The sequence below is a fragment of the Panthera tigris genome, chromosome A2, assembly GCF_018350195.1.
Source record: "Panthera tigris isolate Pti1 chromosome A2, P.tigris_Pti1_mat1.1, whole genome shotgun sequence".
Taxonomy (NCBI): Eukaryota; Metazoa; Chordata; class Mammalia; order Carnivora; family Felidae; genus Panthera; species Panthera tigris.
This window is the reverse complement of record NC_056661.1, coordinates 62,638,888-62,666,573: the sequence shown is the minus strand read 5'-3', so window position 1 is coordinate 62,666,573 and position 27,686 is coordinate 62,638,888. Positions and strand designations below refer to the sequence as shown.

Genomic DNA, 27,686 nt, shown 5'->3' with positions numbered 1-27,686 from the left:
GTAGCTTTGCAGTGAATTTTGAAATCGGGAAGCATGAATCAACTAACTTTGTTCTTTTTCCACATTTTTTTGGTTATCCTGGATCTCCTGGTTATTGTTAATCTCTGCAAAAAGCCACCTGGAATTTTTATAGGGATTGCATTGAGTCATTTTGAATATCATCGTTTTGAGAATATGAAGTCTTCTGATGTATGAGCAGAGTTTTCCCTTTACTTAGATTTTCATTTCTTTCAACAACATTGTATAGTTTCCGGTGTATAAGTATTGAATGTTTTTGTCAAATTTAGTTACAAGAATTTCATTCTTTTTCATGCTATTGTAAATCAAGTTGTTTTCTTGTTCTCTTATTTTGGATTTTAATTGCTAGTGTATAGAGATACAATTGTGTCCCACAGCCTTGCTAAACTCGTGTGTCTGTTCTAACAGTTTTTGAACGCATTCTTTGGGTTTTTCCACATAAAAGAGCATGCTATCTGCAAATAGAGTTTTCCTGCTTTCCAATCTGGATAATTTCTTACTTCTGGCTTAACTGCATTGGCTAGACTCTTCCAGTTCAGTGATGAGTAGAAGTGGCAAGTGTGGAAATCCCGGTCTTGCTTCCGACCGTGGCGAGGAAACATTCCCGAACATTTAGCGTGACCTTAGCTATAGGTCCCTGGAGTTGTGTTTTTTTCAGGTCCAAGAAGTTCCTTTGTATTCCTAGATTTGGGGTATTTTTTTTTCATGACAGGGTGTTGGATTTTGTCTGTGTTTTGCTAGATCCATCGAGAGGATTAAGTGGGTTTTGTCCATCCATCTGTTACCATGGTATATTACCTTGACTGATTCCCATACTCAAGTTACTCTTGCGCCCCGGGCACAGACCCCTCTTAGCCATGGTGCGAAGTCCGGCATAAGGACATACCGTCTGGTCAGAGTGTGCACAGCGCTGTGATTGTGGGTGCTGTCTTCCAGCTCCACTGTGAGGATGTGTGCAGACCTTCAGCCTGCTGTAGCCACACTGCCGTCTGCGTCCAGCCCCGCACCGTACCCCCTTGTTTGCCATGATGCATCTCTGTCATTCTGTTTGCCAGAGATCAAGGGTTTTGTGCAATTCTGATGTGCTGCCTCACTGGGTCTCTTTAGTTTCTCTTGCACAGACCATCTCTCCTCTGAGCCATTCTCTGTCTGCCCCGACCTCCTCACCTGCCCAAGAAGATTTCTATCACAAGTACCCCTGTCTCGGTAGGCAGGCCAAAGAGGTTCCCAGCATGTCGGAGCAATCCTGATAACTCCCCAATTTCCTTCAGATATAATTCCAGCCTGAAACACCTGTCCACCCTCCAGCTGATGGGCAGTTATGTAGAAATCAGAAACTACATCACCATGATCGCCAGGATCCTGAGTCGCTGGGCTGCGGAGGACAGAAGTCCCCCGTGCGGCCAGTGGTCACGAATACAGGATGCGCTGATTTCTTCCGCATGCAGACTGCCTTCCACAGATCAGGTACCATCAGGGGCAGGGCACGCTCGGTACCTGTGCGTGGGCATCGGGTAGCAGGGCCTGACTCACCAGCAAGCGGCCTTACTAAAGCAGTCAAGAAAGAGGACCAGGAGGGTGTGGCTTGGCCACGAGGCTGTGGCCTCTGTCACGTGTGCTCATTCTTCCACAAACAAATGCTGTCGGTTCACAAGAGAGGCCGTGCAAGGTGGTTACCACTGCAGGTCACTGTGATGTGACCCATCTGACTCTGTCTTGTCAGTGACATGCCGGAGTTACGTGTATGATTATGTGCAGCTTCTAAGGAAATGGGCATGTGTTCAAATGTCACTGCCCTTGGTCACTGCCCGTCTGCACCTGCTGTCCCTGATTGCCACTAGAGAATGCTGGCATCTTAGAACATGTGTCATTGTAGTGTTGATCCTTCCTGAACTGGTGCTGTTCCTTCCTCCAGGACTCTCTCCCCCTTGTCCCAAGTTTCCCTGAGCTCTGCCCTCCCTCTCCTTCCCCTCCGGTCACACTCCAGGTGGGCTGGGGGAGGCAGACACCCTGCTCCCCCTGGGAAACTCAGGTCAAGGGGACCCTGGGTCCCTCCGCGGTCCCTCGCCTCAGAGCCCCGGAATCCGCTCCGGCTGCAGGAAGGAGCACACGGTGAACCGTTTGACTTTAAATTGCATAAGTAACCTTCCCTTTTGCCTCCTTCTTGTGCTTGCTTGTTTCTCCGGGTCAGGAGGAAATGCTTGATTCTGTTCTCCTGTTCAGGGACCTCCTGCGCTTCCCTCACAAGGTGAGTGCTGTTTCTTGCCAAGTATATTTTCCTGCTTTTGTGCCTAACTGGGAGGATCTCCGTCCGTTCTCGAAGAACATACAGTATAGGGTTTGACCCTTGAATTAGAAACGGGACTTCTCTCGCAAATTCACCTGAATAGCACGGCGCATCCCAGAGCACGGGGCAGGAAGGTCTCCCTAATACAGAAGTTTGACGACCCAAAGTAGAGACGCATTACGACGGTGTCGTCCGTACTACACATACTTCTGGTTAAGGGGGTCGCTCTCTGCTAGTGATCTGGGTGCTGGGTTCTCCAGTCCACGCCTTCTTTCTCCTCGCATCTCTGGCCCCACTGCCCCCATTCCCCAATGTTCTCACTGCCTGCTTGCTGGGAGGGGAGAGGAGACCCCACCGAGGTCGTCTTCACCAGCCCTCAGAGAGAGCTGCAGCCCAGCCTGTCTTCCAGGGCCCCCCCTTGCCCTGGCAGGGATGCCCCACAGCCAGGAGGGCTCACCCCCTACTTGTGCTCAGTCCCATCCGGGCCGCCTCATCGCTCCCTTGTAGCAGTGTGACTGCTGCCCCCGGCATCGTGCGGGCCCCTGTGTGGTTACAGGTGGTGGCCCCTCTTCAGAGCAGAACCTGCAGAAGGGGGGCTCAGCCCGCCATGACTCACACACAGGTAAGCTGTCGGGATCTGGCTGCCTGCCCCACCTCACCACAGAGCCTGCTCCTGACCCAGTACCTGCAGACTCCTGTGCTGCCTGGTCTGCCCCGCAAGGGACCCCTCTGGGCATAGCCTCTTTGCCTGTGACCACTGTGGGCGCCTCCCTTCTCCGTTGCCTGGCGGGTGCACAAGGATCTCATCACGGCCTTTTCGATTAAAGGCAAGTGATGTTGCTGAACTGATGGTCTCCACCCCTGTCCTGCCCAGAAACTCCTCTATGTAACCCCTGACTCTGCTCCCTGCCCCTCCGTCTGTGCTCCCTGCATCTCCAACTGCTCCTTGCCCCTCCAACTGCTCCCTGCCCCTCCAGCTGTGCTCCCTGCCCCTCCAACTGTGCTCCCTGCACCTCCAGCTGTGCTCCCTTCACCACCAGCTGTGCTCCCTGCCTCTCCATCTATGCTCCCTGCATCTCCAGCTGTGCTCCCACGCCTCCAGCTGTGCTCCCTGCCCCTCCAACTGCTCTCTGCCCCTCCAGCTGTGCTCCCTGTGCCTCCAGGTGTGCTCCTGCCCTTGCAACTGCTTCCTGCCCCTCCAACTGTGCTCCTGCCCCTCCAGCTGTGCTCCTGCCCCTCCAGCTGTACTCTTGCCCCTCCAGTTTTGCTTCCTGACTCTCCAGCTGTGGTCCCTGCCTCTCCCACTGTGCTCCCTGCCTCTCCCACTGTGCTCCCTGCCTCTCCCACTTTGCTCCTGCCCTCCAACTGCTCCCTGCCCCTCCAACTGCTCCCTGCCCCTCCAGCTATCCTCCCTGCCCCTCCAGCTGTGCTCCTGCCCCTCTAGTTGTGCTCCCAGCTGTGCTCCCTGCCTCTCCCGCTGTTCTCCTGCCCCTCCAACTGCTCCCTGCCCCTCCAGTTATGCTCTCTGCCCCTCCAGCTATCCTCCCTGTCCCTCCAGCTGTGCTTCTGCCCCTCCAGCTGTGCTCCCAGCTGTGCTCTCTGCCTCTCCCGCTGTGCTCCTGCCCGTCCAACGCTCCCTGCCCCTCCAACTGCTCCCTGCCCCTCCGACTGCTCCCTGCTCCTCCAACTGTTCTCCCTGCCCCTCCAGCCGTGCTCCCTGCCCCTCCAGCTGTGCTCCCTGCACCTCCAGTTGTGCTCCTGCCTTTCCAACTGTTCTCCTTGCTTGTGTTGTGCTCCCTGCCCCTCCAGATGTGCTCCCTGCCCCTCCGGGTGTGCTCCTGCCCCTCCAGCTGTGCTCCCTGTGCCTCCAGTTGTGCTCCTGCCCCTCCAAATGTGCTCCCTGCCCCTCTAGCTGTGCTCCTGCCCCTCGATTTGTGCTCCCTACCTCTGCCGATATGCTCCCTATCTCCCCTACTGTGCTCCCTGCTTCTCCAACTGTGCCCACTGCCTCCAGAACATTCCCTCATGAACATAAGCTCCTTTCACTCCTCTGCACCCATATAACCAGGGCTGTGACACCAGCCCAGCCCATGACACAGGTGTGGCAGGAACGAGGGACTGAGTGAGGACGTGGATGACTGTCACCTTGTTCCCTCCCTCCTGCCCAATCCTTGTCCGCATCACCTTGAATTGCTCCCTGTCAGTGACCTGGGGAGGAAAGCTGGCCCCCAGCAGGGACACATCCCCACAACTGCCCAGAGCAGACCTCAGAGAAGACACTTTAGTCAGTGACTCTCTCTGCCTTTAAGGCATTGGTGGCTTCCTGGCACCTTGAGGACAGAGTCCGTTCTCCCGCATCTCACACCTGGGCTTCACTTGCTCTGTGTCCTCTGCACTTCCTCTCGCACCTTCCATGGCCACCCGCCACGTTCCTGTCACCAAATATTCCTTGCACTCCTGAACCTGTATGTTCTCCCTCAGCCTGGAACGTTTCTGCCCCTCTTCCCGGGGAAGATACCGTTTTCTCCCCCAAAGCTAGGTTCAGGTGGTGCGTTCTCGGTGGGCTCTCCAGGGCCCCTGCAGGCAGAGCTCACTCGTTCTGGACAAGTCTGTAAGTGACCGCGTTAGGGCACTTTAGCACTTCTGACTGGTGATCACTTTCTGCACGCCTGTCTTTGACCTCCAGGCAACTTAGCCTGCTAGGATCTCACACTGGCTTGGGACAAGTAGCAGACCATCCCCGGCATGTCAGCAGCCTGTCCCCGTCATGCGCGCATGCACAGGTGTCAGCGGGTGGGCTTCCCAGGGTGACGCGGGCACCCTGGGTCCTGTCAGCCTGTGCCCCTGAGGCTTCCCAGGCTGGAGAGAGGCAGAGAGAAGGGGCACCACTCATCAAGGATGTTGCCCATAAGTGCCATCCCGCACCCCATCACATCCCCCTGAGAGGACCCGTCACAGGGCTGCTCCTGGGCTCTGGGCACCTGGGAATGGAATTACTCCCCTGGGCCAGGGGGATGACTTGGTGGAAGCCGAAGACATCTGCATAGGTCCCGCTCCCCTGTCTGCGCACCCCGGGGTCTGTCACGGTCCTGGCCTCAGTGTGGGCAGACCTTAGCAGGGTTGTCATTTGCAGAAACCATTTCCAATAGTTTTGATTAAAAAGTAGCCAGTGTTGGGGCACCTGGGGGCTCAGTCGGTTAAGCGTCTGACTCTTGGTTGCATCTCAGGTCATGATCTCACAGTTCATGAGTTTGAGCCCCGCGTCGGGCCCTGTGGTGACAGTGCAGAGCCAGCTTGGGATTCTCTCTCTCTCTGCCCCTCCCCTGCTCATTCTCTCCCTCCCTCTCTGTCTGTCCCTCCCCAGCTCTTTCTCTCTCTCCCTCTCTCTCTCAAAATAAAATAAACTAGGGGTGCCTGGGTGGCTCAGTCGGTTGAGCGTCCGACTTCGGCTCAGGTCACGATCTCGCACTCCATGAGCTCGAGCCCCACGTCGGGCTCTGGGCTGATGGCTCAGAGCCTGGAGCCTGCTTCCGATTCTGTGTCTCCCTCTCTCTCTGCCCCTCCCCGGTTCATGCTCTGTCTCTCTCTGTCTCAAAAATAAATAAAAAACATTAAAAAAAATTTTTAAAAAATAATAAATAAATAAATAAATAAATAAATAAATAAATAAATAAAATAAACTAAAAAAATGGCCAGTGTGAAAAGTGGGCATAATGTGTTCTTTGAAGGCATTTGTTTTACTTGAAATAAGAACTTATTATTTCAATTCTGAGAAGTTACTTTGTGTGTGGTGCCTGTAATAGCAGTTTCAGGGTGTTTCCAGGCGAGTTTCATCTCATTGCTGGTGAAAGAGTTTGATGTCAGGAAGTGTTTCCAAGCCACGTTCTGGCTAAACAAGCATGGCTGTCGGAAAGTAGAATCTTATTTTCGTTTCATCGATACCCATTTACTTGGCAATTGCCGGGAGCTGCCAGGGCACAAAGGAGGGACACATTCAGTGCTGTCTTTGGGGCACCCATGACAGGCGCTAAATGCGGAAACAGACACGCTTTGGTAAATATGCCAGGTCCTGTAAGGAGGAGGGGCACAGGGAGCTCCAGAAACACGGGCAGTGATGCAGAGTACTTTGCCTGGTGGACACTTGACGTTGGTTTTAAAAGATACATGGGAAAGAATCATGATTAATCCTGTCCGGTGCAGTAATGGTGTCGTGGGCACGTCTTCAGAAAGAGTTCTCATGTCAGCCGTACACACTGACGTGTTCGTGCATGGAAACAGTAGAAACCATGCAATTTGTTTTTAAATATCTTCTTAGAAACCAAAGGAGAGGGAGAAAATCTCTTGTCGATGAGTAATAATCACAGCTGGGTTATTCTGTTTTCGTGTATGTTTGAAAATGGTCCCTATTAGGAGTTTAGGAAAAAAGAGAGTAAAGTAGGATTTTGCCAGCAGACGCAGGGAAAGGACACTGCAGGGCAAGACGTTGATGCTTGGGGAACCATAAGAGGGTCGCTGGGTTCAGACCCAGCAGCGTCTTTGCATAACGGTTATTAGAGACCCTTATTTTCTCTGGTCGTTTCATGGGTCAGGAAACCGAAGACCAGAGAGGAAATTGGCACCTCTGAATTTGGCCAGTCTTCCACTAGGCAGAACCCGGGCTCGAACCCCACCATCTGGAGCTGTGGTGCTGCATTTGCTGTTTCCAGGAGTGATGGAGGAGACAGGTGCAGGGAGACTGGTTACGCCTTTGCTTCTCCCGCAGGTAAGCTTTACGAGTGCAGCTCTCGTCCTGAAGTCCACCCAGGCGCTCCTGGCTCAGAGCCTGCTCTCGGGGAGGCCCGCGGTGGCCAAGGGCACGATGCTGGAGCTCATACTGCTGGTGTCTGCCATTTGGGAAGTGTCCGACCAGGAGACCCCGAGGAACGTGGGCTTCCTCCAAGAAGAGGGCATTAAGGTCATCTCGGCCCTCTTGTTGGTAAGTCAGACTTCATCTTCATTGGTAACAGCCATCCCCTCTCGTGGCTGCTTCTAGACACCGAGACCATAACTGGTTCCTGAAGTTCTGTGTGGCTTGTTCTGGGTGGTCGTGGGCGCCTTTGGAGATTTTTGGTTTGAATTTCGAGTGTTTCGTGTGAACGCTGTAACGTTCACGATGAAACTTTGCTTCCGTTCCATCCTTCCGTGTTTTGGTAGAGTCCCTTTTGGGGTGTCTGGAGCGGTGCCTGACTTAGAGACGGCATTTCTGAGCACACTTTCTGCTTCTTGAGGAGCAAAGTGAAGTAATACAAATGATTTCTAATGTGCGTTAATGTGAAAAGCAGCCCTCTGATACATAACTACCTCCCTCCTGTCCAGACCTACTGGTTTAACCGATACTTGGGAAATCAGAAATACACAGATGCTCCCCTCATAGCAACTGATTAGCAATTACGCATTTAGAAACACGAGCTGCTCACCTCACACCCACCCTGCACTAAACCCCAAGGCACGCACTCCCATCTACACAGCAAGACCACGCAGTATTGAGGTTCCTTCTGGATGGGCTGAGAAACCGGAAGGATAGCGGTTGTTGCAAAACAAATAGAAGGATAGCGGTTGTCGCAAAGTGAATAAAATGTTCCAGGCACAGGGCCCAAAACCAAAGAAAACAGGTTGTGTGCTACTGGTATTTGGTGTTTACATCCCCGTATCACCAGCTAGTCCAAACTACCTTGAGATGAGCTACCTTTTCATGACTTTGTCTCCCCCCTGCTTCTGGATTCGAGACCGCGTACTCATTTGTGCTGTGAGCGTTTGACTCTCTGCTGTTCCAGGACAGTCTCTCTGCAGCCAAGGAGCGTCAGCTCTGCATCAGCACTGGGCAGATGGAGTTCTGCACGCTTCTTCATCACGACCGTCAGGGCGCCATGCAGAGCCTGGGCCCCGTGCGCATGCATTTACCCGGCGGCCTGGCCGGACAGAGGCCTGCGGCGGCGGGGATGCAAAGCCCGTGTTACATTAGCCAGCTCATGCTCTTCAAGAAGAACCCATATCCGGGGCGACGAGCTCCCGGCCAGGTACCATACGGCGGGTGACCCATCCCTTCCAGTGAGCACCTCCGCCGTGCAGTGGTTATGCTTTGATGATGAAGAGAGGGGTCAGCGTGGCACGTTTCGCTCAGGTCCAAGAGCGGGGCCGCTTACAATGTGCGGTTGGCTCTAGTTTTCTCGGAAGAAGCTTTTAGCAAAACTAGGTCTCCCTGGGATCCTGGGACCTGGGCCCACTCAGTATTGCCTAAGGGGCCGTTTTACCTGTTTCTGCAAATCAGAGGAAGAATGTAACTCCGTGAGACTTGAGACGGGGCTGCCTTGGGCCCACTAGCCTGTACCTCTTGTCTTCCACACTTACCTCACTGGCCCCTCGAGGCTGAACCAGCAAGCGTGGCCGCTGGGTTCTTGGGGGATTCGGCAGAAGAGGGGACCAGAGTCAGAGCAGGGTGTGAGAATGGGGAGGTCGGGGAAGGTGGGGCCAACTCTTGGCGATTCTGGGAGCCCCTGCTTCACCTCCTGCGCCCGGAAACCACCTACAGAACCCCATTGTCACAGGAGCTGGGAGGGCAGAGTCGGCGTCCTCTGTGTGTTCCACACCCCCCACTTGGCTCAGGTACCCAGTAAATGTCTGACGACTGAATGACGTACAGCTTATCTTGGTGAAAAATGCTCATCTGAGAAAACATCGACCTGTTGTTATTTTCTTAGGGAAATAGAAATGGCTAGTCAGCATGTGAAAATCATTCTTTTTTTTTTTTCACATTTATTTATTTTTGAGAGAGACAGAGTGCAAGCTGGGGAGGGGCAGAGAGAGAGAGGGAGACACAGAGCCTGAAGCAGGCTCTGGGCTCCGAGCTGTCAGCAGAGAGCCCGACGCGGGGCTTGAACCCATGAACTGTGAGATCATGACCTGAGCCGAAGTCGGTCACTTAACCGACTGAGCCACCCAGGCGCCCCGAAAATCATTCAAATTAACAAACAGGAAACAGAAATCAAAATGATTTTTTTAACACGCAGCAGCACAGTTCTTTAGAGAGACTCGCTTCTGGGGAGGCACGGCGAGCAGGCGTCCACGCTGCATGTTCTCCGAGCAGCTTCACGTGCTGGACCTGCTGCTACACTGAGCCTACAGAGGAAGGGGAAAAAGAGCTATTCAAAGCAAGATGTGCTGTTTTACTTATTTATTCAAAACAACATTATGTGTGATCACCTAAATAGAAATGTATCTAAATGTTCGACAGAGGGATCCAGCTCACTGGTGATTTAAATGAATTATTATCCATGCATCGCCAGTTGAAATTACATGAGTCGGGGGCTTTTAGTGACTTTGGAAGATTCTGTGCAAACAGTGAGGAGAATGCTTTGCGTGCCCAGTGTGTGTCTGGGGCACAGAGACGGGTCGGGACACAGCACCCCAGACAGGTTCTCTGAGCCACAGTGCCACAGGCCAGCTATCCGTGTCTCTTCTGTATGCCTTTCTGTACCTTCCTGATTGTCTACGCTCTGCCGCTGTTCTTCTGGTGTGAGCTGTTAAAGTGAAAGACGAAACTACTTTAGAGACTTTAGAAATTATTAATAATAAGAGTAATCACAGTCCTGCCTTCCTAACCAGTAAAGGGAGCCGTGTTTCTCCACCCCGCCCCCTGCTGTCGGGTTCCCAGTACTGCCGCTCGGCTCCTAGGTGCTCCTGTCTCTGCAGATTGGCCCGCTTGTCGCCCTGTCCCTGTTCACCTGCTCCGGCAGAAGGCCCATCAGCAGGCAGCGGCTGAGGGAGCCTGTGGTTGTGGAGTTCGGGGAGGAAGACGGCCTGGTGAGGGGGTCTTGCCCAAGCCACCTCGACTTCACGTAGGCCGCGCGGCCTCATGTGCCTTGACTTTTCCCAAGGCAAATTTTGCTGACCTCACTTTCCGTGTGGTGACAGGGTGAGAGGAGAAACAGGACGACCTTTGCGTTGCTTCGGGAGACAGTGAATTTTCATCGGTTCACCGGGCGTTCCGAAAGCCCCCAGGAGTCTCTGCAGATAAGGATAGAATTCTCTAGGCCCGTTTCAAGAGCATTCCCGGTCATGGTGCTGGTAAGGTGTGTTGTGGGGAGGCCACCAGGGTTTCTTTCCAGCCAGCGACAAAGTCCTTGCAAAAAGCTACGGAGTAAATTTACTTTTAATTCTTTTTTTATGAAGTTTATTTATCTTGAGAGAGAGAGAGAGAGTGGGGAAGGGGCAGAGAGAGGGGGAGAGAGAGAATCCCAGGCAGGCTCTGCACTGTCAGCAAAGAGCCTGGCTTGGGGCTCGAACTCATGAACCTGGAGATCATGACCTGAGCCAAGATCTAGAGTCTGATGCTCAACAGATTGAGCCACCCAGGCGCCCCCAGGGAGTGAAATTCACTTTTAATGCAGTCCTGAGCTCATTGTCTAACAGAATTATGTGCCATATGTGACATGGTCACCTGCTCACAGAATAAGCTTCCTGCCGAGTTTTTCCTGATTTTGGATTCCTACCTGCTCAGCTTATTAGCATAAGAAACGCCCAAATACCGGTGGCCTCATTAGGAATCCACTTCTCTCTCACCGTGTAGACCTGGGTCAGAATCCTCTTACTTTCTGTTTATTTTTATTAGAAGAAAAAATGCGTTCAAAGAGATGTATCTGAGGAGACTTGGTAAACGAATCCTGTCTCTCAGCAATGTTGAGTCAGTGAGGCCTCGGGAGGCCCGCCCTATGGATACATCACAAAGGAACACAGGTGAATGACCACCGGGAAGGTTTTTAGGAATGAATCCTGCATGAACAGAGCCAGCGGATGCCGCCGGCACTGAGAGCTCACGTCTGTCTGGGTGGGCCCGGGGATCTGCTGGATCATTTCTCCTCCCTGAGGGCCGCGTCCTTCAGCTGTCGGACAAAGCTTTCCTCCGTCTGTCCTGCTGCCCTGCCTAGGTGGGCACCTCAGCTAGGTGTGTCTTCCACAGGGTAACATCCACACCGCATACAGCACGGACTCAGTGTATGTCGGCTGACCCTCATCTGGTCACATGAGCTGACCCACTGAGTGGGAAGCATGGCTCTTTGCTTTTTAAAAAAAAAAAAAACACGCTTATTTATTTTTGAGAGAGAGACAGAGTGTGAGTCCGAGAGGGGCAGAGAGAGAGGGAGACACAGAGTCTGAAGCAGGCTCCAGGCTCCGAGCTGTCCGACGCGGGGCTTGAACTCACGAACCATGAGATCATGACCTGAGCCGAAGTCAGACGCTTAACCGACTGAGCCACCCAGGCGCCCCAGAAGTTTTTATTTTTAATGCAGTGAAGGGAGGGAGGGCGTGTAGTTCTTACTGAGAGCTGGTGCTGCCGGGGGACATGCACAGTGGCCCCTTGGAGTCCCAGCCCACGTCCTTGTCCTTGCACAACGTCGCATGACAGAGGTCCTCAACAGGAAAAAAGCAAAACAAAACTCGACACTATTGCTTTGCTTTTCCTTCCTAGGTTCTCTGAGAAACCTACTCCTTCCGATTTTCTTGTGAAAAAGGTCTACGTCTGGGATGAGCCAATGGTACACATGTATGTCCCTGCCGCTTCTCTGAGAGGTCAGTGCACAGGATCTCACAAACCTTAGTTGTCCGTGTCATGACAGCAGCTGTCGCAAGACATGCACAGACAGCGGGGACTTTCCTACTCCTGGTGGAAGTGTCATGCCGCGTGCAGAGGCGGCCCGTGTGCATCCAGCCTGACCCCAGTATGCAGCAGTGCCCTGGGCTGTGGTCACCGACCCTGCCCATCTCCCCCTCCACAGCACCTTCCCGCGGCTTCCGGTTTCTGCAGCGCCTCCCTTCCTGGCCTCCGCTACCCTCTGTGGACCCTCCAAACTCCTCTTTGGTGGACCTTCCCCGACCCCTGGGATCTCTCTGCTGGCTGCTCCCCTGACACCTTGTGTTTGCCTCTCCTGTTTGCTGCTCTGCCTCCCAGCATCAAGGCCATGACTTGACGGCCTCCCTGCCGCCCCAGGATCTCTCCCGGCCATCAGCGGGCAGGGCAGGGCAGGGTTGGTCTGGGCCGACCCTGTTTGCTTAGGCTCCTGAGTCTCTGTTGTTCCCGGAAGGCAAGAAACAGGCTGGCTGCTTCGGGGCGTCCACACTCCATAAGCACATGGGCCCAACCAATTCCGTGGGCTGTGGACCTTGCACAAGCATTGGCTTCCGGCTGGCGCACCTGTTGCCTCTGTTTTCACGTTTCTGTCGGATCTCTTTTCCTCTGAGAACCGGGCACTGTGAGCTCCTTGTTTCTTTTCAGCATGGACAACATGGTTAACCATCTTCAGATTCTCACTGGTAGTTTAAAACACTTTGCCTTTGATGTTTCTTTTTAATAGTTTTTGTTTGTTTGTTTGTTTAGTTTATTTATTTTGAGAGGGAGAGAGCCAGTGGGGGAGGGGCAGAGAGAGAGAGAGAGAGAGAGAGAGAGAGAGAATCCCAAGCAGGTTCCGTGCTGTCAGCACAGAGCCTGACGCAGGGCTCAAACCCACGGATCGTGAGATCGTGACCCGAGCCGAAATCAAGAGTCAGATGCTTCACCGACTGAGCCACCGAGGCGCCCCTCCATAGTTTTTTATTGTAAGAAATTTCAAACCGACAGAAACCTAGGGAAAAAAAGAAAAAAGGTTGCAATTTATATGTCATTTCAGCATTATTTCACACGTTTAAAGATCACTACCTCCTTTTCTGGTGACCTATTCATATATGCCCATTTCTCTCTCAAGTTTATTTTTTCCACATTTTTTCTATATTTTTCTATATTTTTTACTTTGTTTTCATTGGGTTTTTTTTTGCATTGCAAACTTTTTTTAAGAGTAAAATTTATCAACTTGTTTTAAGTTACTCTTAGATTTTGAGTCCTAGTTAGAAATTCGTTCCTTATACCCAGGTTCTGAAAGAAATCATTCACATTTAGGTTTTCTTTTGGTGTCTATATTGCTTAATTCGTTTGTGTTTAGATCTCTGATCGATGCTTCTCACTGTAGGTGGTGTGAGATACAGGTTGATGTTCATATTTTTTTGAAAAAATTTTTAATGTTTATTTTTGAAAGAGACAGAAACAGAGCACAAGCAGGGGAGGGGCAGAGAGCAAGGGAGACACAGAATCCAAAGCAAGCTCTGGACTCCAAGCTGTCAGCACAGAGCCCGATGCGGGGCTCGATCTCATGAACTGTGAGATCATGACCTGAGCCGAAGAACCGACTGAGTCACCCAGGCACCCTAATTTCACGTTTTTACAAGTAGTTGGTTGTCTCAAAATCATTTATTAGGGACAGGTCTCCAGGGTGGCTCAGTCGGTTAAGTGTCCCTCTACGGCTCAGGTCACAATCTCACGGTTCAAGAGTTCAAGCCCCACATCGGGCTCCACACTCTCTCTCCCTCTGTACCTCGCTCATATGAGCTCTCTCTCTTTCTCTAATAAAAAAAAAAAAAAAAATTCGTGTTTAAAAATCTTAAGGGCAAATTTTAAATAAATGGACTGTTAAATTTTTTTAAAGATTTTATTTTTAAGTAATCTCTATACCCAATGTGGGGCTTGAACTCACAGCCCTGAGATCAAGAGTTGACACACTTTACTAACTGAGCCAGACAGGCACCCCAAATATTTTTGTTTCTAAGCATAAAAGTCATCCAAAAGTGACCGGCTGCCTTCTCATGGTTACCGCACTGTTCTTACCATGACGACAGCAGACTTGGGACGTGCTGGTATTTGGCAGGAGGCTGAGGGGCCAAAGAGAGCAGGGGTGGGGTGGTGTGGAGTTGGAGAGTATGACTCCTGCCCCCTGCCCCACTGCCCACTACCCCCCTACCCACTGTCCCACTGCCCCCCTGCCCACTACCCCCTACCCCCCCACCTTCTGTCCCACTGCCCCCACTGCCCCCTGCCCCCAGCCCCTACCCCCCTGCCTGCTGTCCCACTACCCCCACTGCCCCCTGTCCCCCTGCCCCCTACCCCCCTACCCGCTGTCCCACTGCTCCCACTGCCCACTACCCCTACTGCCCCCTGCCCACTACACCCCTACCTGCTGTCCCACTGCCCCCACTGCCCCCTGCCCCCATGCCTACTACTCCCCTACCTGCTGTCCCATTGCCCCCACTGCCCCCTGCCCCCCTGCCCACTATCTCCCTACCTGCTGTCCCCCTGCCCCCCTGCCCACTGTCCCCCTACCGCTGTCCCACTGCCTCCTGCCCCCAGCCCCTACCCCCCTACCTGCTGTCCCATTGCCCCCACTGCCCCCTGCCCCCCTGCCCACTATCTCCCTACCTGTTGTCCCACTGCCCCCCTGCCCACTACTCCCTACCCCCCTGCCTGCTGTCCCACTGCCCCCACTGCCCCCTGCCCCCTGCCCCCTACCCCCTACTCGCTGTCCCACTGCCCCCACTGCCCACTACCCCTACTGCCCCCTGCCCCCCTGCCCACTACACCCCTACCTGCTGTCCCACTGCCCCCACTGCCCCCCTGCCCTCTATCCCCCTACCTGCTGTCCCCCTGCCCCCCTGCCCACTACCCCCCTACCTGCTGTCCCACTGCCCCCCCTGCCCACTACCCCCACTGCCCACTACCCTCCCCCACCCACTGCCCCCCTGCCCCGGCCACCTTTGGGGTTCATTATGCCTTTTTGCAAACTTCAGGTTGTATTGAGTTGGGTTTTTTTCTCTCCTTAGACACGAGCTTGGGATACTTATCCTTACTGGATGCTGACTATGACAGAAGCCCTCGGAACAAGTATTTCGCCAAGGCCGTCAACTATACTGTGCGTTTCCAGTGGCTCCAATGCATCTTCTGGGAAATGAGGGAATGGAGGTCTACAAACTCCTCTCCGCAGCCAGGAGCTTCTCCAGGGAAAGTGAGCTGCAGGTAGGGACGTACTGGTGAGGACAAACCCGACTTTTACACCACGGCTGCATTTTCCTCTGCGTGGGGCCCAGCGTGGGGCCTCCCTGGCCGTGGCCCTGGGAAAACTGTGCATCCCTCCCGTCGGCAGGTCTGGTCCCCTCCATGCTGCAGAATCTGGCTCTTGGGTTCTCTGTACCCTCCCCTCCCCAGGGTGACGGCACATGGTAGCTGTTCCCCCACATCCTCTGAAGAAATGTGCTGGTGGGTGGGGGGTGGCGCCTGGTGTCGGCCGCCTCTGCGCATTCTTGGGGGCGCGTCTGCACTCGGGCCGTGGGGCGTCTGCTCTCGCCGCTCCCCCCCACCCCCTGTGCCCTGGCGCCCCACCTGCAGGAAGCCCCCCACCGCATGGTTGTGAAGGCAGATTTCCTGTGCAGGAAAGTCCCCACACGGACCACATCGGCCCTCTGGAAGATTTGGGTGTATTGGTCACGCTGCTCGATCAGAAATTCTTTATCATCTAGGCAGAACGGGCAGTCCTGTGAGAGGCTCTGCCGGGACCTTTCCACTAGAGGGGAGGGTACAGTGATCGGGCACGTTCAGAAGTAGAAATGGTCATTTCCTTCTTAGAATCGAGTCTCGGGGCGCCCAGGTGGCGCAGTTAGTTGAGTGTCTGACTCTTGGTTTCAGCTCAGGTCGTGATCTCACAGGTCGTGGGATCAAGCCCCATATCCGGCTCTGTGCTGACAGTGTGGAGCCTGCTTGGGATTCTCTTTCTCCCTCTTCCCCTCCCCTGCCCATGTGTATGTTCTCTCTCTCTCTCTCTCTCAAAATAAGGAGGGAGGGAAGGAGGGAGTGAGGAAGAGAAAGAGAGAGTGGGAGGGAAGGGAGAATGGAGGGAGGAAGGGAGGGAGGAAGGAAGGGTGGAAGGAAGGAAGGGAAGGAAGGGAAGAAGGGAAGGAAAGGAGGAAGGGAAAGAAAGGGAAGGGAAGGGGGGGGGAAGGGGAGGGAAGGGGAGAGAAAAATCAAGTCACGAGGAGCCGTGTTTTGTGGCGTCTGTTAGGAGACCGAGATGCCCAGCTCACGCCCATGTCTGCGTGTCTCCCTCCTCTTCTTCGGTTGTGCTGTTCAATTTATATGGTGCCCAGGCTAGTAAATCACCGGCCCTACTGTAATGGATCAGTATTTACCTCTGATGTCAAACTGACCACAAACGCATTAACACAGCTGTTCATTCTCCATCACATCCCGCCGTCCGCGGGCACTTTTCCACGAGCCAGGGGCACGAGAATGAACGCCACACGGGGTCTGCTCACGAGACAACGAGGGAGAGGTGGGTTTTAGTCAAACAAAGTCAGTCTTTTGGTAGGAGTGACGGTGACAGGGTCCCTATACCCCGAGTCTGCTTAGGGGCCACTCATCTGCCCACAGCAGGGCTGGGACTTGAACTTGCTGTGTCCGGGCCTGAGCTGGACTGTGCACGGTGTGGACACTGAGGTGTCTGCATAACAGGTGTCTGTTGTAAGTGCTGTAACCCATCACCCTTCCCGGCCCTCCCTTAATCCGCGTACATGACATGATCGACACAGCGCTCGACACACACGTGCCGTCCTAAGCCGTGTCTCCCTCCTAGCTACGATCGCCTCGCACCGGTCTCTGTCGCAAGAAGAAACCTGAGCGCCGGCTTTTCAGTGGAGGGTGTTTCCAAGCTGCAGAGGTGAGCTCCGTTTTCCAAATGAGAATAAAGTTTTGTTTGCCCCGCTGACCAAGCGGGACACCCGGGTATGCCTGAAACCCACGTCCCTTATGGTCAACTCGCCTTTTGGAATACCCGTGTTACCAGACAATCGTCCAGAACGTCACGTACATTTCTCTGTACTTACATCCGCTGACGAGATGTATAAACAGGAAAGTCAGCGCGCTTCCCGTCAGGCTGAGCCTTGGCTGGTCATTCTTGCCAGGGAGGATGCGGTGGTTTGCCCGTCCTGGTTTATGTGTGTTCGTGGCTCCCTCTTTCTCTTCAAAAGTGTCCCATTTTGTTTTATTAATATTATTTTTGAAGTTAGTTTGGTTTTTTGTTTGAGTGATCTGTCCACCCAACATGGGGCTCGAACTCACGACCCTAAGACCAAGAGTCGCATGTTCTAGTGACTGAGCCAGCCAGGTACCCTCCAAAAGTGTCCCATTTTAGAGAACAGATTTGGACTCAACCCTATTCTATAGCCATTTTTTGGTATAGAAACAGTGTATTTGGGGGCGCCTGGGTGGATCAGTCAGTTAAGCATCTGACTCTGGATTTTGGCTCAGGTCATGATCTCACAGTTCATGGGTTCAAGCCCTGCATAGGGCTCTGTGCTGACAGTGCAGAGCCTGCTTGGGACTCTCTCTTTCTCACTCTCTCTCTGTCCCTCCCCCACTTGCCTTCTCTCTCTCTCTCTCTCTCTCTCTCTCTCTCTCTCAAAATAAATAAATAAATAAACATAAAAGAAAGAATACATGTGTTGGATTCTGAACTACGGGTAAGGAGAGTGTGAGCCATGGAGCGGCGCCCTCTTTTGACTCTTCAGTGTCACGCACACAGAGGAGGACCGGGCTTGGCACACAGCAGGTGCTGAGTGGGTGTTTGCTGAATGAGTATCTGAATTTTCTGGTGAGCGTTGGGTGTTAGGTTTCTGTGCCAAATCTCATTGTGATGGGGAATCTGGCTGTACTTTATTAATCCTGGGGACACTGGGGTCACCAGGAGCCCAGTGACTGGGACTCAGGACAGCTGTCCAACTGTGGTTTCAGACAGAACTTCAGGGGGCTGAGCTGTCAGGGGAGGGGCAGCCCCTGGAGTCCTGCAGGGACAGGAATGTTCTGGGAGGACAGCAACCCCACGAAGCCAGGCCCCACGCCCACCCTTCGAAACCCCGTCAGAGGCCCGTAAGACTCCATTCCAGGTTAGGGTGCTGGCACGAGTGACTCGAAGGGGACCCCGCTCCGTGGGTCTGGAGTGTTCGGTGCCCCCTGCCCCCGGCCAGCACTGGTGCCTGGAGCAGGTGGCGAGTGACAGGTGTAGGGGCGCAGGCAGCCAGAGCACGCAGGACAGGGTCTGCCGGGAGGGAGGGAGGGAACACCCACTGCATGCACGTGTGCAAGCCCACTACGGATGTCGCACGTACTGCTCAGCGAGACGGCTGTTCTCATCACATTCCTTTTTCCCTCTCTTTTTTAATTTTTAAAGTTTTATTTATTTTGAGAGAGACAGAGACAACGTGAGTGGGGAGGGGCAGACAAAGGGAGAGAGAGAATCCCAAGCAGGCTCCACGCTGTCAGCGCAGAACCTGATGTGGGGCTCGAACCCACGCACCCAGGAGATCACGACCTGAGCCAAAATCAAGAGTCAGACCCTTAACAGACTGAGCCACCCAGGCGCCCTGTTCTCATCCCATTTCATAAAGAAAGCTTCTCAGAGACGGGACATGAGCGACTGCCCCACACGGCAGCACCCTTCCGACCCCAAAGCTGGCCGGTCCCCAGGATGCTTTGTCTGAGTCCCGGCTCCTGATCCAGCCGCCAGCGGCTTCCCCCAGAGGGGCTCTGACCCGTCCCAACACCGGACGGCAGAGGTCGCTCCCTCTGCCTTCCCCTGTTGACCCCGTCCCAGCAAGAGTCTGCCTGCTTCTCCCAGTTATGGGGCCGACAGACATCTACACACATCAGTGAAGACCAGCGGGGGCCCCGTGTGTGAATGTGAGTGTGAGTGAGTGTGAGTGAGTGTGAGCCAGCCTGGGGAGCTTTATCTTCATAATTTACTGTTCATTCCTCTCCTTTTGTTTACAGACACCCGGAAAACCTGCTTCCCAGTATTTTGATTGTGGTTTCTATGGTTCTCTATGCACTTTTGGTTACCAAAACCAGGCGTGTGGACCGTCATGAGAGAGAGAAGGTGAGGTACATTTTCCTGCAAGAAGACACTCCAGCCGACCACCAGCTATACGCGGTTGTCGTAGACACAGGCTTCCGGGCTCCAGCCCACTGTAGCGCCAAGGTAAGGGCTCATCGCGGGGCTAGCGCTCTCGTGTGCAAGGCTGTGGATGGCGTGAGCGACGGCGTGGACACTGGCCATCCCAGCTGCCCCTTCGACTCCATCCGACGGTGGGGGGGTGGGGGGGAGGCTCCTCTCCTGCCATCCTGCTCTCCCTTACCTGCCTGTCTGCGCGAGCCCCCCTCCCCTGCCCTCAGGGCCGCCCCGTCGACCCCACCCCCCGCTCCACCTCGTCTGTGGGGAGCACTGCAGGCATCCAGCCCCATGTGAGGCTAAGGACGGAATGGGTGTGATGGGGGAGGCCCCGTGGGAGGAGTGGGGACAGTTCAGCAAGACGTTTGGGGACAGTGGCTTTTCTTGTAGAAAAAAGCAATATGAAATGTCCACTTCACGTTATACCCGAAAGCACTTCCACAAAATTTAAAGATTAAAACAAAATACGGGGGCACCTGGGTGGTTCAGTCGGTTAAGTGTCTGACTCTTGTTCCTAGCTCAGGTCTTGATCTCAGAGTTGTGAGTTCAAGCCCCACGTTGGGCTCCACGCAGGGCATGAAGCGTACTTAAAACAACAACAAAACAATATTTAGAAACTTCTCGAAGGAAATATGTACTTTGCAACGGGGAAGGATTTTAAAAACTGGAAATACATAAGGAACTTTCTTAAATGGAAGAGTGACAGGTTGCACGGCCCCAGAATCAGGCGCTTATGTAGGACAGAAGCCACCCCAGTGAGGGGCAGCAAGCCCTCCTGGCCGGAGTGTGCACCTGCGGGGCTCCTGGTCCATCTCAGTCACTGTCACTGCCATCTGGCCTCCCCTGGTCCACCTCAGTCACCGTCACTGCCCCCCAGCCTCTCCCAGTCTCCCCTCTGAGCTGAGGGAGGACAACATGCCCACTGTCCTGTCCTCTCCCTCCTGAGACAGACATGTGCCCTAGTGAACCCAAGTTGCCATCTGGTTTTCTAGATCAAACATGTAGAAATCAGCCGCCGTGGCAGGTGCTCCTTCGCCGTCTCTCCCAGGGAAGTTGGGGAGGCACCATCCAGGGACGGGGCGGGGCATCTTCTTGGCCCCTCAGGACCGCGTTGTTGTCTTTGGCCTTCTGGAAGGTTCTGGGAAGGTTGGGGGCTGGGAGAAGGTGCACACACAGGGTAGTATCCTGTGTTCATGATCTCAGACTCTCACTCTCTTATCTTTGGAGGTTTACATTGTTTTATGTGGAGAAAATGGAGTTTCAGAACCCAGAGAACTCTACTGTCCAGAAAAGCCCTTGTTTGAAAGGAACTCCAGACACACCTTTGTCCTGAGGTGAGCGCAGCCCATCAGACCCCGTGTGGCCTTAGCACGCATCCGCGGAAGTAGAAATACCGAGCATCACTTCCCAATAAGGAGCACATGCACACAGACGGATTTGTAACACTGCTCCCAGGGCTGTGTGAAGTAGACTAGAGTCTGGTTAAGCACAGGAGGGAGGGAGGAGGGGTATTGGGTTTATCCGCTGGTGAGGGTCAGACGCCCAGCCCTTCCTATGGTACTGACAGCACTCAGTGAATTCGGTTCACCCTGCTTGGGAGAGCAACGCTATGTAAGACCCTGTGGTTGGACGGAGAGGGGTAATTTATCAGGAGTACAGGCTCCTGATGTTTCCGGAAAGCGTAGGAGAACTGCAAGGTTCGTTCTCCTGGAGAATTTCATGTATGATCCGTATGGGCTCCGAGTGTCCTGTGTTCATCAAGAAGAGGTTAATTCCAGACTAGTCCACGCCAGACATGCATGCATTAAGGAGTTTGAGTGGATTGGGTTCAGGGGCCCGCGTGGACAAGCTGTGTGTGTGCTCAGCACCCAGCACGGCCAGGGGCGTCGCTCTTAGTGGCTGTGGGGGCCTGAGGGCCCTGTCCACCCGCTACGTCCCAGAGCCATGTCCACCCCCTACATCCCAGAGGGGCTTCATAGGTCAGTCTGTATAACCCATGTTTGTTGACATGTCCGATGTGCCCCCAAAGGGAGAATGGGGGCCGGTGCCGCCCTCCGGGGCCCCCACCGCCCAGGCCTGACCAGGCGCTGCCGTGTGTGTCCCCAGCGCCCCGGCTCTGCTGGGCCCGCTCTGCAGGATCCGCCTCTGGCACGACAGCCGCGGGCCCTGTCCCGCCTGGTACGTGAGCCACCTCATGGTACAGGAGCTGGGCTCCGGGCCCGCGCGGCGCTGGCTCTTCCCCGCCGAGTGCTGGCTGGCGGCGGGCCGGGGGGACGGCCGCGTGCAGCGGGAACTGGGCTGCCTTTGCCGGGGACCCGGCTTCTGGAAGGTAGGTGCCAACTGACCTGCCGGCAAGACGCAGCGAGGGCCCTGCTTCTCCGAACAGCACTAAGTTAGAGTCAAGGTGGCCACATCGTAAATGACGCGGCCACTGAGCGAGCCTGCAAGCCTGAAGGAATTGCCCTTGGGTTGTTGGTTTTCTTCCACAATAACGTTTACAGAATTACGGTGGCCTGTGGTCTGTGGTGACCAACGGGCTGCTAATTAGAGACGTGAGTGCCCTGGATTCCTGGTCACCAAAATGACCAGGAAACGGTCCAGGCATGGTCAGGGGGTCATGACAAAAGACAGAATCCCCTAAAACCTCACAAACCAGCTATGAAACTCGCTCTGCATCTGTCCTGATCTTTCCCCATTTGTGAGTGTGTTTTATGCAGTTGTAATAACGCTTATGCATTTCGCACTTTCTAGTTATCTTCAGGATTTTTGTTTTAGAGAGAGAATGAGCAGGGACGGGCAGAGGGAGGGAGAGAGAGAGAATCCCAAGCAGGCTGTGTGCTATCAGCTCAGAGCCCAGCGTGGGGCTCAATCCCAGGAACCCTGAAATCATGACCTGAACCAAAACCAAGAGTCAGGCACTCAACCGACTGAGCCACCCAGGCACACCCCCTTCAGTGATGATTTTAAAGCAAATTCATGAATTTTTCTGGAATAGCATTGAGCACCAAGCATTCCTTGAGTTGAACTGAACATTGTGAACCCAGTGCAAATCTATACGTGGCGTTCTGCCCACTATGTAGCAGACGCTGCCGGGCTACTGCGGACACCCAGGGGGATGCTCGTTCCTGGTCCTCAGTGTGCTCAAAGCCCAGAAAAAATTAACTGTGCTGTGGGGAGCATGCTGGGAAAGTTGATTAGGATCACCAGGGGAGGGGTGACACTTCCACTGAGCAGGAGGGGGGAGGGTTCCACTGGGGGAGGGGTTTGTGAACAGAGGCTCTGGGGAGGAGGGTGTGAAGACACTTGAGGGCGACAGAGGAGAGGCAGAGGGACAGCCTGTCCCAAAGCCCCCGAGTCCCAGCGCAGGTAGGGTTGCAAACGTCCAGGGCGCCGAGTGGACGAGGGTCGGCAGGGGCCTGCAGCGCCCACACAGCTCGGCATCTGGCTGGTGAGCCAGGGGCATCCCCGCTCAGGAGGTCACTGCTCGCCAAGCGGAAGCTCCCGCGGTTGGTGCAGATGCCCCAGGTCCGCCGCTGTGTCCGCGCTGGTATGTTCCAGCTCTTGTATTCGAAGTTCACGGAGTATCTGGAAGACTTCCACGTCTGGACCTCCGTGTACAGCCAGCCCTCGCCCAGCAGCTTCCTGCGCACCCCGCGCCTCACCGTCGCCTTCACCTTGCTGTGCGTGTATGCGTGTCTCGCTGCCCTGGTCACCGCCTCGAGGCAAGAGCGGGTGAGAGCGCTGGCTTTTCTGTAAAGTGGCTTCCGATTCCCAGACCCACAGTGTGACACCTTCCGGACTTAGGGATTAGCAAAACTCAGAGTCCTAGGAGAGGTTTCAAGCAGGGGAGGGAGACCATGTGCCTCGAGTGCCCCCGAGGTGACACCAAGAGCTGGGGGGGCCTGCGGGGCCGTGGCCTGCTGCATTACCTCTGCCACATGGATCTCGTGGCCTCCTGCTGCCACAGAGCAGGACTTTCCCAGCGGGGTCAGCAGCTCGGACCGTCCTAGAAAATGCTCCTGGATTCTTTTAAGGTTGGCAGTTAATTCAAATTTTAAAAATCCTCTGACCACAAACAACAGAACAGTTCTGACGGCCACGTTTGCCCTTGGAATGCTAGCGTGCCCTTAGCAGCGCTGGCCTGGCCGTCCCTCATGTGATGGAGAGGTTACTTGTACCTGAGGGTGGGCAGTTAGATCGGAGACTCTGCTCTCCTGTTGGGAGCTCACAGGGTGACTTCGGGGTACGGGAAGAGAGTCAGCTTTGCTGCTTCTGACAACCTGAGGCTGTCCGTGGTCCCTGCAGTGGCTGGGAACGTGCCGAGGGGTCCTGTCCGGCGAAGTATCCACCTGGGAGCACGGTGTTCCCAGTACATGTGATAGCAATAATGGATCGGCAGAGCTTTTTAAAAAAAGAGTAAGAGGTGTGTGGAGTTGGTAGGACGGCGGTACGTATTATCAGTGCAAAGGGAAGAGCCCTGTCCCCCTGGGACGGGAATGGGCCCAAGGTCAGCACACCTGAACTTGCCCTCCCCTCTGGGGTCACCCGGTGTGTGATCTTAGCTCATCAACGCACTGGGGACACGGGTGCCTTCTGGTCAGGTGCGGCGAGGTGCCCGGCACTTCCAGTCAGGTGCGGCGAGAGGTGCCTCGCAAGAAGGGGCACTGGCAAATATCTGTTCAGTCTGCAGAGATGCGTATGGCAGAAAAGCAAGGAGATTCCTTATGCTTTTTCTGTTTTTTTATTAAAGGTCCAGGATTCAGGGAGAGGGACTTTGGTTAAACATGGGGTACACATGCATCAAACACCTTTGTAGCTAAACCCAGAATGGGTCTGGGGGACATGCGTCCTGCTGTCTTCCCGCAGCTCCCGTGGGCTCTGGGCTCCCCCGACGCAGCCTATGGGTCCTTCCAGATGGGTCTCCTGTGCACCCTGCTGGCGTCTCCCGCGGCTCAGCTCTTGTCGCTGCTCTTGAGGCTCGGCCAGGTACCTGCAGCCCGTCCGCCTGGTCCTGCTGTCCCGGGTCCTCCCTCGCCGCAGGACCCCTGCCTGAACAGCCACCTTCTCCCGCAGGAGCCCAGCGGGCCTCGCCGAGTGAAGCCCTGCCTGCCCCCGAGGAGGGCGCCCATGGGGGCAGCACAGGGTAGGTGTGCGTTTAAAAAAGCCTGAAAGGTGAAGTCACGGCAGCGGCCAAGGATGAGGTCTGAACAGGGAGGTGCCGGGAGGGCCCCCTCCGTCCTGGCTGAGCCTTTTCAAGAGGCGAGTGCGCTGCACAGACCTTGTGTCTCCTGCGTCCTTTGCACTGTGTTTGTTGTGGGGACAGCAAGCATCATCTCGTGCGCTAAGAGCCCTCACAAGGGGTTGTGCAGCCCCCGCCAAGGTGCCACGTGCAAGGGCCTCTCTGGCAGTTGGGTCCTGGGTCTCAGGGACCCATCTTGCTGGGGTCACAGGAAGGGGCATGTCCTGAAGGAGGCTCTCTCCCTGAGAATCCTGAATCCCTGGTTTAATGTCCTAAATGTGACTCTTTTTAAATCAGGCCCTAACTTCCATGGCAGGACACCAGAGGCTCGGAAGATACACAAGGTAAACGGAACAGCCAACAGGGCTGGCTCTCTGCTGTCTCCCTCCGCCGTGGCCCGGACACGGCTGGTCAGGCCCAGGGAGGGATGGGGACAGCTGGGGCCAGTGCGCAGGGCAGGTCCTGCGGGGAGAGAGGCCAGCTGTTAGGAGTCCCCGTGGAGGCCACTCGAGAAGGGCTGTGGCTGTCAGAGTTGGGAAAGCCACGTGTGTACAAGCAGTGACGTTTGGAAGCTGGGCCTGGGGTGTGTCCAGGGGACAAGTCGCTTGAAGCAGAGGCCCTTGTTGGCTCCTGGGCCCCGAGAGGGGACACGGGACAAGTCCAGACAAGCAGACCCGGCCTGTGACCCAGGGCAGGCTAAAAGGCAGCTTCGAAGTAGCTCAGCCACATCATGGCTCTTCTTTGGGGACCAGTGTGACTGTGCTACAGGCATGTGACTCTTGTCTGGGCCAGTGTTTGGGGCACAGGAGACTCCTTACGCTTTTGAATCTCCGCCTCCTTGCTGAGACTCTGTCCCCAGGCCTGAGTCCAGGACGCTCTCCCCTCTGCTCCCCTGCTTGGAGATGCCCGATCCCCACCCCCACGCGGCCTCTCTGCCCTCCTGCTGTGAGCCTCAAAGCCCCACTGCTCTGGCAGGTCCAGGTCAGCCCCCTGGAGGGCAGGTGACACCCCACAGGTCTCTGTAGAGGCAGAAGATCTGGTCCCGGGGCCACATGCCTCCTCCCCAGACCCCTGCCCAGCCTGAGGCTTGAGGAGGTCCGGGGCCACCCCCTGAGAGCGCTCACAAGCCGTGGCTCAGAGGACACAGTATGGCCCCAGAGGACGGAATGCACGGAGATGTTAACCTCGTCCTGACTTTGTATTTTGCAGCGTAACGCTCTCCCTGGGCACGCCGGGGCCCGCAGAAGGGCGGCAGGCGGTGACGATGCAGGCGGTCTGACCCCGGAGCTGGAGGCCTGCGGAGCTGACCCCCGCCAGCGGGCCGAGGGGGAGGAGGGGGCACAAGGTGATGTCGGGGCTGGGTGTGCAATGCCAGGCCCCCTCCTGTCCTGGGCCCCTGGGGAGTCGGGCCCGATGACCCTGGACGCTCTGGTCACACATGAACCAGGCCCATCGAAACAGCCATCAGTTTTGTTCCAAAGTCCTGGCCGTTTCCAGTGTTTACTTACGTGGGTCTGGTCACGACTTTTAAAAAGTCAGGAGTAGACCTAACTTTTTTTTTTGAGTGTTCTGAGATTTGATGCTTTCAACTATTTCTGCTGCACAGCAGTGGGTAGCTGCAGCTCCAGACCAAGCAGGAGCTGAGCGCTGAGCCAGCAGGGACGGGGTCCCGGTGGGGGCAGCCAAGCAGCCAGTCAGGGCCACCCAAGGGGCCACCGGGGACCTGGGCCGGCAGGTGCACGTGGCTGCAGGGGTCGGGGTGGTAGGCCGTGTGAGTGGTGTTTCCTGGCTCCAGGCCACCCAAGGCCTCAAGTCCCAGCTGCAGGTGCCGGCCGCGGACGCTGCCGTGTGGACGGTGTCGGCAGGGCTGGCACCGGTGGTGGGCACGGCACCCCGCACGTGGGGGATGGGGTGTCGAGCACCTGGGTTCTGTGACCGGTTGAGACCCTGGGCCAGCGGCGTGCAGTGCAGGCGCCCACCCCGCAGGAATTGGAGGTCACATTCACCCCAGGACGGCCACCTGCGGCCGACAGCTGGTCACGCACACGGGGCCGGGAGCCTGGGGGTTCAGCCCGGCAGACCAGACTCGAGGAGGTCATCAAGGAAGGACAGCCCGTTGTACGTGCACCAAGGGTCCCCCCCTTGCCTAGCACCTCCTCCCCAGCAGGTGCTTCTCGGCTTCTGCTGCTGGCGGCGGCCCTAGAGCCGCACCGCCTTCCGCCTCTGAACAGGTTGGGATCCTCCTATCGAGCAATCACCCGAGAAAGCGGGGCTCCAGCAGCCTCCTCTTGGAGACATGAGATGGGGGTGGGGACCCTTTGATGAAGTGCTTGGCTCCAGAGAGATTACACAACGGAGCCGCGAGAGGCGCTGCTCCCAGGTGGCCCCCCCCCCCTCCTCCTCCTCTGCCTGGCCCTGCTCTCCTCCCTCCTCCCCGCTCCTCCCCCTGCTCCTCCCTCCCCCTCCTTTCTGCTCTTCTCTTGGTCCTCCTCCTCCCCCTCCTCCCTCCTGCTCCTCCCACTCTTTCCCCCATCCCTCCCCCTGCTCCTTCCCTCCTCCCTCCTCCTCCTCCCTCCTGCTCCTCCCACTCTTTCCCCATCCCCCCCCCGCTCCTCCCTCCTCCTCCCTCTCCCTCCTGCTCCTCCCACTCTTTCCCCCATCCATCCCCCCGCTCCTCCCCCTTCTCCCTCTTCTTCTCCCTCCTCATCTCAGGTAGTCCTCCCCCTGCTCCTCCCTCCTCCTCCCTCCCCCACCCTCCCCCTCTCTTCCCACCTCCTCTCTGCTCTTCTCCTGACCCTCCCTTTACCTCCTTCTTCCCTCTGCTCCTTCCTTCTCCTCCTCCCTCCTCCTCCTCCCCCACTCTTCCCACCTCCTCTCTGCTCTTCTCATAGTCCTCCCCCCTCCTCCTCCGCCTATTCCCCCTGCTCCTGCATCCTCCTCCTCCTCCTCCTCTGGCCCTGATCTCCTCCTCCTCCTCCCTGCTCCTTCCACCCCCTCCTCTCTGTTCTTGTTCTGATTCTCCCCTCCTTCCCCTCCTCTTCCTCAATACACATAGTGAAAACTATAAATTGTGAGGCAGATACAGCAGCAGACTGTAGCCCAGACTGTGGCATAATTCTGGTAGAAAATCCTGAGTATAAAGAGCACTCTGCCCTGAGAATGACCATATGAGAAATGTGTCCCCATTTCACCCAGACTGAAACGGTGGTTACTGCATGCAGCCGGCCGCTCTGTAGACCTCGTTGCTCTACAC

The 27,686-nt window shown here is 55.4% G+C and overlaps 1 protein-coding gene across 1 annotated transcript in view; it reads left to right on the top strand.

Annotated features, from left to right (window-relative positions):
* Nucleotides 1-27,686, top strand: part of PKD1L1 (polycystin 1 like 1, transient receptor potential channel interacting) — a 115,854-nt gene that overhangs the window by 61,736 nt on the left and 26,432 nt on the right. The window contains 17 exon segments of the mRNA XM_042963126.1: nt 1,290-1,485; nt 2,210-2,266; nt 7,068-7,280; nt 8,119-8,361; nt 10,034-10,144; nt 10,256-10,413; nt 11,811-11,911; nt 15,023-15,215; nt 16,825-16,908; nt 19,017-19,224; nt 20,422-20,528; nt 21,301-21,523; nt 22,753-22,926; nt 24,061-24,180; nt 24,268-24,337; nt 24,731-24,777; nt 25,643-25,778. Coding sequence (XP_042819060.1) covers nt 1,290-1,485; nt 2,210-2,266; nt 7,068-7,280; nt 8,119-8,361; nt 10,034-10,144; nt 10,256-10,413; nt 11,811-11,911; nt 15,023-15,215; nt 16,825-16,908; nt 19,017-19,224; nt 20,422-20,528; nt 21,301-21,523; nt 22,753-22,926; nt 24,061-24,180; nt 24,268-24,337; nt 24,731-24,777; nt 25,643-25,778 — 2,441 coding nt within the window.